The 12,500-nt window shown below is 43.2% G+C and overlaps 1 protein-coding gene across 6 annotated transcripts in view; it reads right to left on the bottom strand.

Moving 5' to 3' along the window:
* Positions 1 to 12,500, bottom strand: part of MICAL2 (microtubule associated monooxygenase, calponin and LIM domain containing 2) — a 304,056-nt gene that overhangs the window by 62,299 nt on the left and 229,257 nt on the right. For all 6 annotated transcript variants that reach the window (XM_074274667.1, XM_074274658.1, XM_074274660.1 and 3 more), the window contains 2 exons: positions 9,816 to 9,890; positions 70 to 176 (listed from right to left, as the gene is read on the bottom strand). In XM_074274667.1, coding sequence (XP_074130768.1) covers positions 70 to 176; positions 9,816 to 9,890 — 182 coding nt within the window. The remainder of the gene's footprint in view (positions 1 to 69; positions 177 to 9,815; positions 9,891 to 12,500) is intronic.

Below are 12,500 nucleotides of genomic sequence, written 5' to 3'. Positions count from 1 at the left end.
TGTTGACTCTGCCTGGACAGCAATGGAAGGCAAAGAATGGATATCACATAAATATCTCGGTGGTCATACCTGAGGCAGGGGCACATCACCAGAAGGATTCCCAGAACCCGAAGCTGAGGAAGAATATGGGTCCTTGGAAGATAGTATGGACTTCTTACCATTCAGTGATGTCAGATCTGTATAGGAAAGAACGGTGTGTGTTAGAATAGCTCTACTAAAAAATAAACGAGAGTTAAGAGTTTATCCCCAAGAAAGGGAGAGGAAAGAGGGGGGAGGAATGGACAGTGGCAGGGCCCAAGCTGGGTATCAGGCACAAAGGACCCCTGCATCCCAATGGCTCAGAGAGTTGTGGGGATCAAGGACCCAGGTAGTCCTGGATATTATGCCAGTCTCCTGAAGTCTGTTATATTCTGAATTTCTATAATGAGAATGAACGGTAGAATCTGGAAGGTTTGATTAAACGTCTTATCAACATAAATATAACAAAGAAAAAAATAAGTCAGTGGATTTGTTAGGATTGAGGGGGTAGTTTATGTCTTTTGACAAGATGTTGAAATAATATCTTTCCCAGAATGCAGGGAACATAGACAAAAAGCGATGTAACCACAGGTTGAAGGTGTTTGTTTGCTGCCAGTCCAACCTAAGCAGAAGGTCTATGGGAGAACAGGGAGTGTGAAAATGAACACAATGATGGGATAGAGGAGAGAGAGAAGGGGAGGGGGGAGGCAGAGCCCTAGTCCAAGCAGGGGGGAGGGGGAAGGGGCTGACCGCCTAGGGGAGGGGTTGTTCCCACAGGATTAGCCCAGTAAGCCAGGGCTGCTGCCCCAGAACTGGGAAGAGGCAGGACTCCTAATGGAAACTATCATTCAAAAGCAGCACAAAGAGGAAGTTAATTTGTCATTAATTTAGTCATTAGGGAATTTTAAATGACCTGAATGACAGTTGCTTCATACCCGTAGTCTCATTAGTTTGTGTTCTCTCCCTCACTTCCCCCCCTTCCCAGGCACTCAGTTGAATGAGCATTCTCTCTGTTTCTGTGTCTCTGTTTCCTTCTCTTCCTCCCCATCCTCCTCTCTGTGCCTCTCTTTCTCTCCCTCCCTTCCTGTCTTTCTCTATCCCTCTCCCGGTCTCACTTCCTTTCTGTCTCATTATTTGTGTCACACTGTGGATCTCCCTATCTCTTTCTCCCCTGTCTGTCTCTGTGTGTGCCTCTCTCTCACACATATATATATATATTTTTTTTTCTCTCACTATCTCCCTCTCCCTGTCTCACTTTCTCTCTGTCTCATTCTCTGTGTCTCTATCTCCCCCCATCTCTGTCTGTGTGTGTCTCTGTCTCTCTCTGCGTCTGTCTTTCTCTCACACACATTTTTCTTGTTATTTTTCTCTCACCATCTTCCCCTATCTCACTTGCTCTGTCTCATTATCTGTTACACTGTGTCTCTATCTCTTTCTCTTTTATCTCTTTCTCTCCCTGTGTGTGTGTATCTTTCTCTGTATCTATCTCCATCTCTGTCTGTCTTTCACACACACATTCTCACTCTCTCTCTCTCTCTCTCTCTCTCTCTCTCTCTCTCTCTCTCTCTCTCTCTCTCTCTCTCTCTCTCTCTCACACACACACACACACACACACACACACACACACACACACTTTTCCTCACTTATTTTTTCTCTCTCATTCTTCCCCATTCATCTCCCAGTCATTTTCTCCCAAACATCTAATCTCCCTCATTCTCTAGGGCACCCTCCCTCCCTTGTTCATTTTCTCTGGCTTACAGGCTTGTATGTCTATTCCACACTCATTCCATTCTCTCTCACTCAAAGAAGTAGCCCATTATCTGCCCTATATATGAGATGCACACATGTGAATCCTATAGAGGAAGGTTGTCCACTTTTTGACTGGGGACGGTGGGGGCAAATCCCAGGTGATTTCAGTCTTTTTCTGCAATTGTCTTACAGCATTCCCAATGATGGGAGAGGGAAGAGGCTGGAAGGTGGGTAAGAAGACTGTGGCCTGGTACAAGGCACTGCAGGCCCCCTCTCTTGGGGAGTCTCCTCCTGCCCACCTTCTCCTGGTCTCCCCAACAGCTGTGGGAGTGGAGGCTGGCCACCCACTCCACCCAGGCCTCCTGCCCAGTCTGCCTTTGAATGTGTTCTGACCTAAAAAGGCAATTGGACCTATTCCTCCCGCACACTAAGATTTATGAATCAATTGTTATTGCTCTTCCTGCCTACAGCCCCAGGCACTTGCCAGGGCCCTCCTCCTCCTCTCTTTCCACCCTCCTTCTTCTCCCACAGGGAAGACTCTTGACAATACTAGGGCTGCCGTCTCTGCTTGCCTTCTCTACTCTCCCCAAGGAGGAAATATCAGGTAAGAGTCCAACTCCCAGAAGCCTCTGTCAGGGACCCCCTTCCACAGCCCATCCTCCTGTCTCTGCTTCAGGAGGCATCTTAACACAGGAGGATGGTGAGTGAGGGGAGTGAAAGGAGTCATACATGAGGGTCAGAAATTAGGGTTCAAGCATTCCACTTCTGGCACGAGTCACAGGCGGACACGATTTAAAGCTGGAAAGAAATGAATGATTAAATAAAAAGCATTTATTTGGGGTTTACTCTGCACCAAGCACCAAGCTAAATGCTAGGGATATAAATATGAAAATCAGACCGTTTTTGGTCTCGAGGAGCTTATATTTATTTTTTAAAATTAAAACTTTTTATTTTCAAAATATATGCATGGATAATTTTCAGCCTTCACCCTTGCAAAACCTTGTATTTCAATTTTTTTTCCTTCCTTCCTCCCACCCTGTCCCCTAGATAGCAAGTATTCCAATATATGTTTAACATGTGCAATTCTTCTATACATATTTGTACAGTTATCTTAATACACAAGAAAAATCAGATCAAAAAGGAAAAAAAATGAGAAAGAAAACAAAATGCAAGAGAACATCAAGAAGAGTGAGAATGCTATGTTGTGATCCACACTCAGTTCCCACAACCTTCTCTGTGCCTAACTTCCGTCCCAGATTGTCTGTTTGTCTTTCGAGGGGGAGTGTTTTTTAAAACCCCCATTTTATAGATGAGGAAAACAAGGCAGAATGAGGTTAAAATAACTTTATTCAAAGTCACCAACCTAGTAAATATCAGAGATGGGGTTTAAATTTAGGTGTCCTGACTCCAGGGCTGACAACCTAGCCACTGATGCTTAGTCAATTTTAAGTCCATTTTCTGTGGTTCTCTCTTTGACAGTTGCTTCAACCACTCCCTTAATAAGATCTAAGCCCTCTAATCTGTAGGGACATCATCTTCCCCCTTCCCCATTTCCCTGTCCCTCTCCCCCATCTTCCAGTCACTGTCCCCATATCTCCTCCCCTCATCCCATCAAAGTTTCACAGACAGGCAGAGAATCAAGCCAGGGCAGAGGTCATCTAATTCCAAATCTCTTTTTACAAACAGGGAAACTGAGTATCAGAGATGGAAAAGCCAATTAGTATGTGTCAGCCAGACTTCGGTCCAGGCTTTTTGACTTCAAGTTCACCCTCTCCCCTACATTATGCTCTGTGGGAATGGGTTATTCAGCAAAGTCTCCACTGGGTAGAGAAGCCATCCTATTCTCAATCACTTTAGGATGCTCCCCGCACTGGCTAGTCCCTATATTTTTATCTTCTTTTATCTTTCTTTATTCATCCTTCTCCTCTTCCTTCTTTTTTCTCTGTCTCTCTCTCCCCCTGTATATGTATTTATATATTTATATGTATGGGTATATATTTATTTATTTATACCATACATACATATGCATTTATCTATTCTGTACTTTTCATATAGCTTATATACCCATATCTAAGCATTGTGTGGTATTCCTTCTACCTCAATAAATTTTTAGAGGAGGAAGGGCAGAGACTTTCGTTTTTATCTCTATGTCTCTGGCACTTTACAGTGTCTGTGCATTACAAAAATGCTTATTGAACGAATGAAGCTCACTTTTCTAAAATACTTTACATTTATGACATGACTTCCTTTAGCTTTATCCAGTGAGAATGTTGGGCCCATTTGACAAATGAGGAAAACTGAGGTGGGTAATGACTTGTCACCCTGAAGGGGCTGCATCTCTAGGAATAATGGGCCAGTGCTGTGGACAAAAGTTCCTCTGGTAAGCAGACCAAGCCTCCTCCTGTCAGTTCCCAAAGGGGGTCCCTCAAATGTCCATTATCTGTCCTGCTTGATAGATGAAATGTTCCCTTTCTGAGCCTTAAGACTTTTTTGGATTTTTTTTCCACCACTGTAGACAACTGCTCTTGATCCCATCCATTTCTGTGGCCACACCCTCCCCCACAATCTAGGGGTCCCTGCCCTCCTCCCTGTCTCCAATGCCCCTCCCTCTGCCCCGGGGTCCCCACTGGTCATGGGATCAGTCCCAGTCTTCAGCAGGTTCTCTGATGACTTGGTACATGACCCAGAAGGAGCTGCCCTGTCCTTGGCCCGCTCTGGCCCAGCCCTCCCTTCTCCTCCCATCCTCCTTCTCCAGAGGAAGCCAAGCCCTGCCTCCCTGCCCTAAGCCAACTTTCCAAGGCAGCTCCAGCTTCCCAAAGCTGTCCCTGTTGGAGCCATTGGGAACATCTTCCTGAAGCCTTGGAGCTCCCTCTGGAGGCCTCTCTCAGAGCTCCAGGCAGCTCCTCCAAAGCCCCAGACTGACCGGCCAGAGCCCATTCTCTGGGCTCCCAAAGCTGACCTGGGTGGAGGAGCCTTCAACTTTTGGCTCCTCCCTTCCCGGCTCTCCATCTTCCTCCCTTCCTCTTTTCCTGGCTGACTCCCATGCCCAGTGGGACTACATCCACAGGCTTTCTCATGGAATATCTCCCCAGCTGCATCTTAGAGGGAAATCAAAAACCATTATCTTTTTTTTTTTTTTTTTTTTGCTAAAAAGGTTGGGGCAGTTGGGGCTAAGTGACTTGCCCAGGGTCACACAGCTAGGAAATATTAAGTGTTCAAATTTGAACTCAAGTCCTTCAAGCTGGTGTTCTATCCATTCTGCCATCCAGCCACCCCCAAACCATTATTACATGTCATTTCATAGACTAAATGACCAGAAGTAACTTTAATGACCTAACTCCCTACTAGATCAAGAATCCCTCCCCCTCTCCAAGTGCCTTTAACAAATTAGAGGTCATCACATCTTTGGGAAAAAACTCAATTTAAGGAGAACTCGCCATACCTGTCCCCCAAGGCAGACCGTTTCACTTTGGGGCAGTGCTAGTCATTAGGAAGTCTTTCCCTGATCTTGGGACCCAAATTTTCTCCCCTGTAAGTTCTGCCTTGTGGAGCCTAATTTTAACAACCACCTAATTTTTTGCTCCACATGACAACCCTGCCAGTGTCTGAAGCCTGCTAGCCCCAGCCCTGCTAACTCCAACCCATCCTCATGTAACATTAACTAGAAATGTCCCACCATCCTCCTCTGAATGTCTCAATTTGTCAGTATCCCTCCTAAAACCTGATGCTCAGAACTGAGTCCCATTCTTCAGATAGGTTCTGACTGAGGTAGAGTACAATAGAGTATTGTACCTCCCTCTATGTGCTACTTGTCTTTCTTTTAAAAAAAAATCTATCTAGATATCTATCTATCTATCTATCTATCTATCTATCTATCTATCTATTTATCTATCTATCTATCTATAGATATAGATAAGTTTTGTTTTTATATTGCCTGAATTTCCCTACTCCCTTCTCCTTCTCTCTTAGTACAGCCTACTAATAGCTTTGGGGCTATTAGATTGTTAGCTCATTTGGGATAGGAACTGTCTTTTGCCTCTTTTTTTGTATCCCCATTGCTTAATACAGCGCCTGGCCATTTGCTGCTCAGTTGTTTTTCAGTTTAACTTTTCATGATCTTTTTTGGGGTTTTCTTGGCAAAGATACTAGAATAGCTTGCCATTTCCTTCTTCAGGTCATTTTATAGATAAGGAAACTGAGGCAAACAGGACTAAGTGACTTGTCCAGGATCATACAATTCGTGTCTGAGGCCAGATTTGAACTCAGAAAGATACAGAGTAGAAATTATGTTTACTAATTGATTGGGTTGACTTTTCACACTATTGACTTGATAAATGTTATTAAGCTTAAGGTCTACTAAATCCTCTGGATCTTTGTAGTACAAATTTTAAATTAAAGAATAATGGTAAATATATTTCTACCATGTTTAACATATGTTGGATTACTTGCCATCTAGAGGAGGGATGGGAGAAGGCGGGGGGGGGGAATAGGAACACAAGGTTTTGCAAGGGTTAATGTCAAAGAATTATCTATGCATATGTTTTGAAAAATAAAAAAACTTTAATAAAAGATAATGTTCATAAAAGTTATTAAGCTTTAAGTCTACCAAATCCTCCAGATCTTTTTTAAAAATATATGTTGGGAGCAGCCAAATAGTGCAGTGGATAGAGCACCAGCCCTGAAGCCAGGAGGACCTGGGTTCAAATCTGGCCTGAGACACTTAACACTTCTTAGCTTTGTGACCCTGGGCAAGTCACTTAACCCCAAGTGTCTCAGCAAAAAAACAAAAAACAAAAAAACTGGTAAAATTATATATTGGGATCCCTAGGGCAAGATGGCAATCTCTTTGTCTTTCTTTTTAGGAACTTAAGTTAACAAAGCCCTGATTAATGTCCTGCCCTACTTCTGTCCTGTTCTGTGTAAGCATTATCCCACGTTATTGAATGATTCATCAATTAACAAATGTTTATAAAGCACCCAACGATGCCGACCCCATCTTGTACATCAAGGTTTCGATTTGGGATCAGACGACCTGAATTTCAATCCAAGCTTGGCGACTGGGTCACCTACAACCCTGAGTGTCAGTTTTCTTATCTGTAAAATGAGAGAAGCCGGACTTTCCAGAATTAAATTTACAATCCTATGATTGTTTATATCACGGAGCAGCTGCTCTGTTTCCTTCTGGAAGGTTAAAGACACCTACTGCTTGACCATTGTATGGCAACTTGAGAGTCCCAGACCATCTGTGTCTGCCTGTCTGTCTCCTTGCCTCCCACACACATACTTGAAGTCTAAACCCGCATCCTGTCTCTTCTGACCTATACTCAACCCTTACTCCATCTGACTGCTCTATAGCACCGTCCCAAGATGGTAACTCAGATCATAGAGAGCAAACATCCCCACAGAAAGGCTCCTCCTAGTTCCACTGAATAACAGTAACTCTTCAGGTGCCTCTGAAGTCCCGGGACATGTTGCACTTGGAGTAGGTCATGTGAGATTTTTCTCTTAAGATTAAACTGATGCTTTTCTGAATTAGTTAAAAAAATATCTTTGTCTCTTCTGTTCTGAAATTCAAGTCATTGCACCTCTTCATAAGACAAGTAACATTTGCTCCCGCTTCTTTTACCCACAATTCTGTGAATTACTTTAATATTGCTCCCATTTTATAGATGGATCAATCAGCAAAGATTTATTAAATATCTATGTGCATATACAAATATAAAAGTGAAGGCCCCTGCCCTCAAGAAGCTTACTCTCTACTGATCATAGGAGTATAGGATTTTAGATTGTGAAGAGATCTCAATGAGTGTAGTAGGGATGGAAGAGTAGACTAAATTTGAAGTCAGAAAACTATTCACTATCTGAGTGACTATATGACCATTCCTCTGGGTCTCATTTCTTTACAATCTTAATTTTTATTTACTTTAGTCAGAATGGTATAAAGAACAACAGAGATTGAGAATTCTAACGTGCCTCTCATTTCTAACTAACATGGTAGTAGGGAATGGGGAATACATTTTTAGATGTGATTGGTGGGTTGCTTTGTTTTGTTTAAATGCAGGAATTTGTTACAAGAAAATGGGTTGTTGAGATGTGATAGTAATATAAAAAGGCATTAATGAAAATTTTTGATTAAAAAAATCAAATTAGGAGGCAGAAGGCCTAGTCCTAGTCCTGACATTGTCACAGACTGCCTGTATGATTTTGTCGTCTCTTTGAATTTCTTTAAATGCAGGAATTTGTTGCAAGAAAATGGGTTGTTGAGATGTAATAATATAAAAAAGGCATTAATGAAACTTTTTTGATTAAAAAAACCCACCAACCTGGGAGGCAGGAGTTTGGGTTCTAGTTCTGACACTGTCACAGATTGCCTCTATGACTTTGTCATCTCTTTGAATTTCTATTCTTTATTTATGAAAGATGTAGATATTTAAGAATCCTTTCAGATTTCTGATTCTCAACATGAAACATTTATTTTACATCCCAAAGCACTCTTAGGAGGATGAGGCGGGGCCTCACCAACACAAAATGCTGGTACCCCAGTCCCACTGAGCAACTGCTCTGGCCACTGAGCTCCAGGAAGCCTAAAGGGCAGGATGGGGCCGTCCCCTCTCGGCTGGTCTGCCGCCCAGTCTCACTTTGGGACAACAGTTGCCATTTGTTCTGGCTCAGGTTCTCAGGCTGGAGTGGGTGGAAAAGTCAGAACACAAGTGGGTGTCAAACACTTGGAGAGAGAGAGGGGGGTCTGTGTGACTAGTGACCCTCGAAGGCTGGTGTGGGAAGGGGGTCACTGCTGACAGTGCTGTGTGACTCATCCCTCCCGCCCTGCCTCCTCCCTCCTGCTTCCATGAACAACTCAGGGAGTTGGGATGGAAGAAAAAAACAATTTTGCTCCTTAGGGATTTTCTCCTTTGTTTTTTTGGTGGAGTATGGAGGGTGGAAAGAGTCCTGTGGTAATCTCGATTATGTCATTTCTGTTCTAACCTAACTCTCCTCCAGGTAATGAGGAGGCCAGACTGCCCCTAGGAGGTAGACTTAGGAATTTCGGCTCACAGATTGGATCTTGGAGGTCACTAAACCTCTATAAATGGGGAAACTGGGGCGTCTCCAGAAAACATTGCTGGCCTCTGAGGTACCACCTTCCCTCTACTTTATACCAGGAAGTAAGTTGGGTAGCTCGGTCTGTTTTCCTAATGCCCCAGTTGCTAATTCTGCCCTCCCCCCAAATTTGGTATTTATTTTTATATCTCTTAAAATAACGTTTATGTATACATGTTGCACCGATTTAGTAAAATACAAATTCCTTGAGGGTAATAATTCTCTGTCTCTCCATCTCTGTCTCTGTGTCTCTCTGTCTCTCTCTTTTTATCCCTTTCTCTCTGTGTCTCTGTGTTTTCTCTGTCTCTCTCTCCCTCTCTGTCTCTGGTTCTCTGTTTCTGTCTCTGTCTCTCTTTCTATCTCTGTCTCTGTCTCTCTCTTATCTTTCACCCATCACATAGTAGATGTCTAATAAATGCTTGCTGATTTGAATTTAGCTAAGTCTGTTTTTTTAAAAGAAGGCCAATGAGGAATTGAGTCTTAGAAAGAAGCACTGAAGAATTATGTTTTTGCATTGAAATAAATCAATTTGAATGTCTAAAGAAGTTTGGTTGTATGTACTATCCATGTAAAACATAATATGTTTAAAGGAGTCCGGATTCTGCTCATTTCCATACAATTTGCATAAACTTACATGAAACTATCACATCACCCCTGCCCTTATTTCCCTCCATCCCCAAGGATGCCGTCCCAATGCAGTGATTTTCTTTGAAGGATACATGGGGGTGGGGGAATAGCAAGTGAAGAGGGGATGTTTCCAGAGCCAGGGCAGGTTTGATTCCCCATCTGGCCTTGCACAGACACAAAGAAAATCAACCTCCCAACCCACCCCCAGCCCCTTCCTTCTGTCCTCAGTCTCTGAGGAGAGGAAGGGGATGGGAAATGAGGCAGCTGGTCTCGAAGAATGAACAGAAAGTTGCCGCCACACCGGGTGTCAGAGAATAACTTACTGGATTGGAATTTTCTTCTCCAGTTTTGGTGTTTGTTTGAAGCTGGATGCTGGAGGCTATGGGCCCGTTGCAGAGCTGTGGCAAGATTGGAAAAGAGAAGTCATTTAGTATCTAAGCAAAGAGTTCTTTCACTTAATGCTGATTTCAGCAAGCAGAAAAAAAAATGAAACTCTGTCCCCTATGGTTTGGATACAGATGTTAAGAATTTTCTGACAGGGAACCCCACTTTTTCCCTTTCCCCTCTGCCCTGCTAGGTGAAACAATGTCTGGAACTAGGAAGATCTGAGTTCAGATATGAACACTTATTAGCTGTGTGACTTTGGGCAAATCACTTCACTCTCTGCCTCAGTTTCCTCATCTGTAAAATGGAGATTGCAATAGCATCTACTTCCCAGGGTTGTTGTGAAGATCAAAGGAAATAATAAGTGTAAAGTACCTGGCACATAGAAAGTACTCTACAAATGTCATCTATTATTATAATTATAATTATAATAATAATAATTATTATCTGTCAACAAAGGGTCTCCTCTCACCTCTTCTAAATATGGACAATTCAATGCAATCACAGGATGAAATCCACATCTATCTTCTTTGGAAAACAATTTGTTTCCAAAGCTACTCATAGAGTTCTACCAAGCTAAAGGTTAGCTAGCGATGAAGCACAGATTTGGACAGCCTGATCCCTGAATGGGAATCCTACACCCCCAATCAATCACCATTCAGCATCTGCTTAAATACCGCCAGTGACAAGGAACTCACTCTCTCTGAGTCCACCCATTCCAGAGTAGAACTCTGATTACCAGGAAGTTCTGGCTTATACTGAGCTAAAAATTGACAGCCTGTAATAGTTATGATTCTGGGCCAGGAGTAAGGAAGATCTGAGTTAAAATACTTCCTAGGTGTGTGATCTGGAGCAAGTGAGTTTCTGTCTGCCTTAGTTTTATCAGCTATAAATAGGGATCATTACAGGGCTTCCTTCATAGGGATTTTGTGAGAACTGAATGAGATAACATTTGTAAAGTGCTTAGTGCAATGATTGGCATGCAGTAAGTGCTTAATAAATGCTTGTTTTCTTCCCTTCTCCTAAAACTTCCAGCCTGCTAAGACCTTTCAGATCCCAATCTTTTTTTTTTTCCCCTGAGGCAGTTGGGGTTAAGTGACTTGCCCAGGGTCACACAGCTAGGAAGTGTTAAGTGTCTGAGACCAAATTTAAACTCCGGTCCTCCTGACTTCAGGGCCAGTTTTCTATCCACTGCGCCACCTAGCTGCCCCTCCCCACCTTTAACAACACATGAGTTTTGTGTCATGTGCAAATCTGAGATATTAAAAAAAAAGTATGAATAGATCAGAAGCAAATACAACTATTGGAAACATTCTCCCCCTATCCAAGGGTGGTACATCAAGGAGTTTTTAAGTTAAACTGATTATATAATTGAAAAGGACTCTCCTTACAGCACTTTAGGTCTCATTAGCAAAGCAACAATATAACTGAAAGCCCAAATGGCTCTCCAAAAATGGGCCGAAATCTGGGGAAATGAATTCCAACGGGGGGAGCTCAAACTATTCTATGGGGGAGGGGGGATTCTTCTACTTAACACTCTGACAGAACCTTTGTAGTAAAATTTTCTCAAATGATCATTTTAATGTCTATTTACAAGAAATATAAAAAAACAAAAATTGGGGTGTTTCCGGGTTCATTGCTACAGAATTTGAGGAGAATTGTACTCTAGCACCCCTGATTTAGAACTGGAAGCAACCCTAACATGCATCTTTTTACAAAGCTCCCCATTTTACAAATGAGAAAACTGAGACCCAGGGCACACAGTAAGGAAGCCAGATACTCCGACTCCAAATTCAGTTTGCTTTCCCATACTCCTCACCTCTGGCCCCGAGAATCCCCCCACTCCAGTCTCGCAGATATGTACACTGACATATGTGTAGAGCACAGGTGTTGACATGCACACATGCATAGGAGGACACTCACAGAGAGACATAAATATGCTCCTGCACTCAGATACAAAGAGTTTTTAAAGGTTTTTATGTCTTCCAGCTGTTAGTCAGAAGAGTTCTGTGGGATCTGTGAAGTTCATTCCCTGTCCCCCTTGTCTTCAGACCGCCCTCTGCCCTTCTGCAATGAGTGATGGAAAAAGCAGAGAGCTCACTCTGCTTGTAACCATTCCCCAGCATCTCGGGCCAAGAGAGGACCCCCAGCTGACCCAGAAGGGCACTTTTCTCTGTTCCAGGGGCTCTCCCCAAACCTTTCCAGACGGCTGCCCAGATGGTCCCAAACAAATGATCCGGGAGGACAATGAATCCTTTTTTAAAAGACTTGCAGGGGAGGGTGATTTCATTGTCACTCAGTCTAGTGTGCAGCACTTTGGCCATAAGTTCTCCATGGGCCCCAAACTGACCTCACCCTCCTCCCACAAAGACCTGCTCCTCCTCCTCTCCTTCCCCACAGCTGCTGATGTCATCATTCCTTCCCGGCAACTAGGTGGGAAACTTCAGAACCACCTGGGACTCCTCCTCAGATCCCACACTGAATCAAGGATCAAGTTCTGATTCTATCCTTCAGAATTTTTCACCTGCACCCTGATTTTTTTATTCCCACTCAGGCTACAACTGATTTCCTTTTGCTTTGTCCTGTGGGGACACAGAACAGCTGGGAATACTTCCTGCATTTTT

The sequence above is a fragment of the Sminthopsis crassicaudata genome, chromosome 6 (assembly GCF_048593235.1).
Source record: "Sminthopsis crassicaudata isolate SCR6 chromosome 6, ASM4859323v1, whole genome shotgun sequence".
NCBI classification, from domain to species: domain Eukaryota; kingdom Metazoa; phylum Chordata; class Mammalia; order Dasyuromorphia; family Dasyuridae; genus Sminthopsis; species Sminthopsis crassicaudata.
The sequence above is the reverse complement of the archived record's forward strand: the minus strand, read 5'-3'. Positions and strand labels throughout refer to the sequence as shown.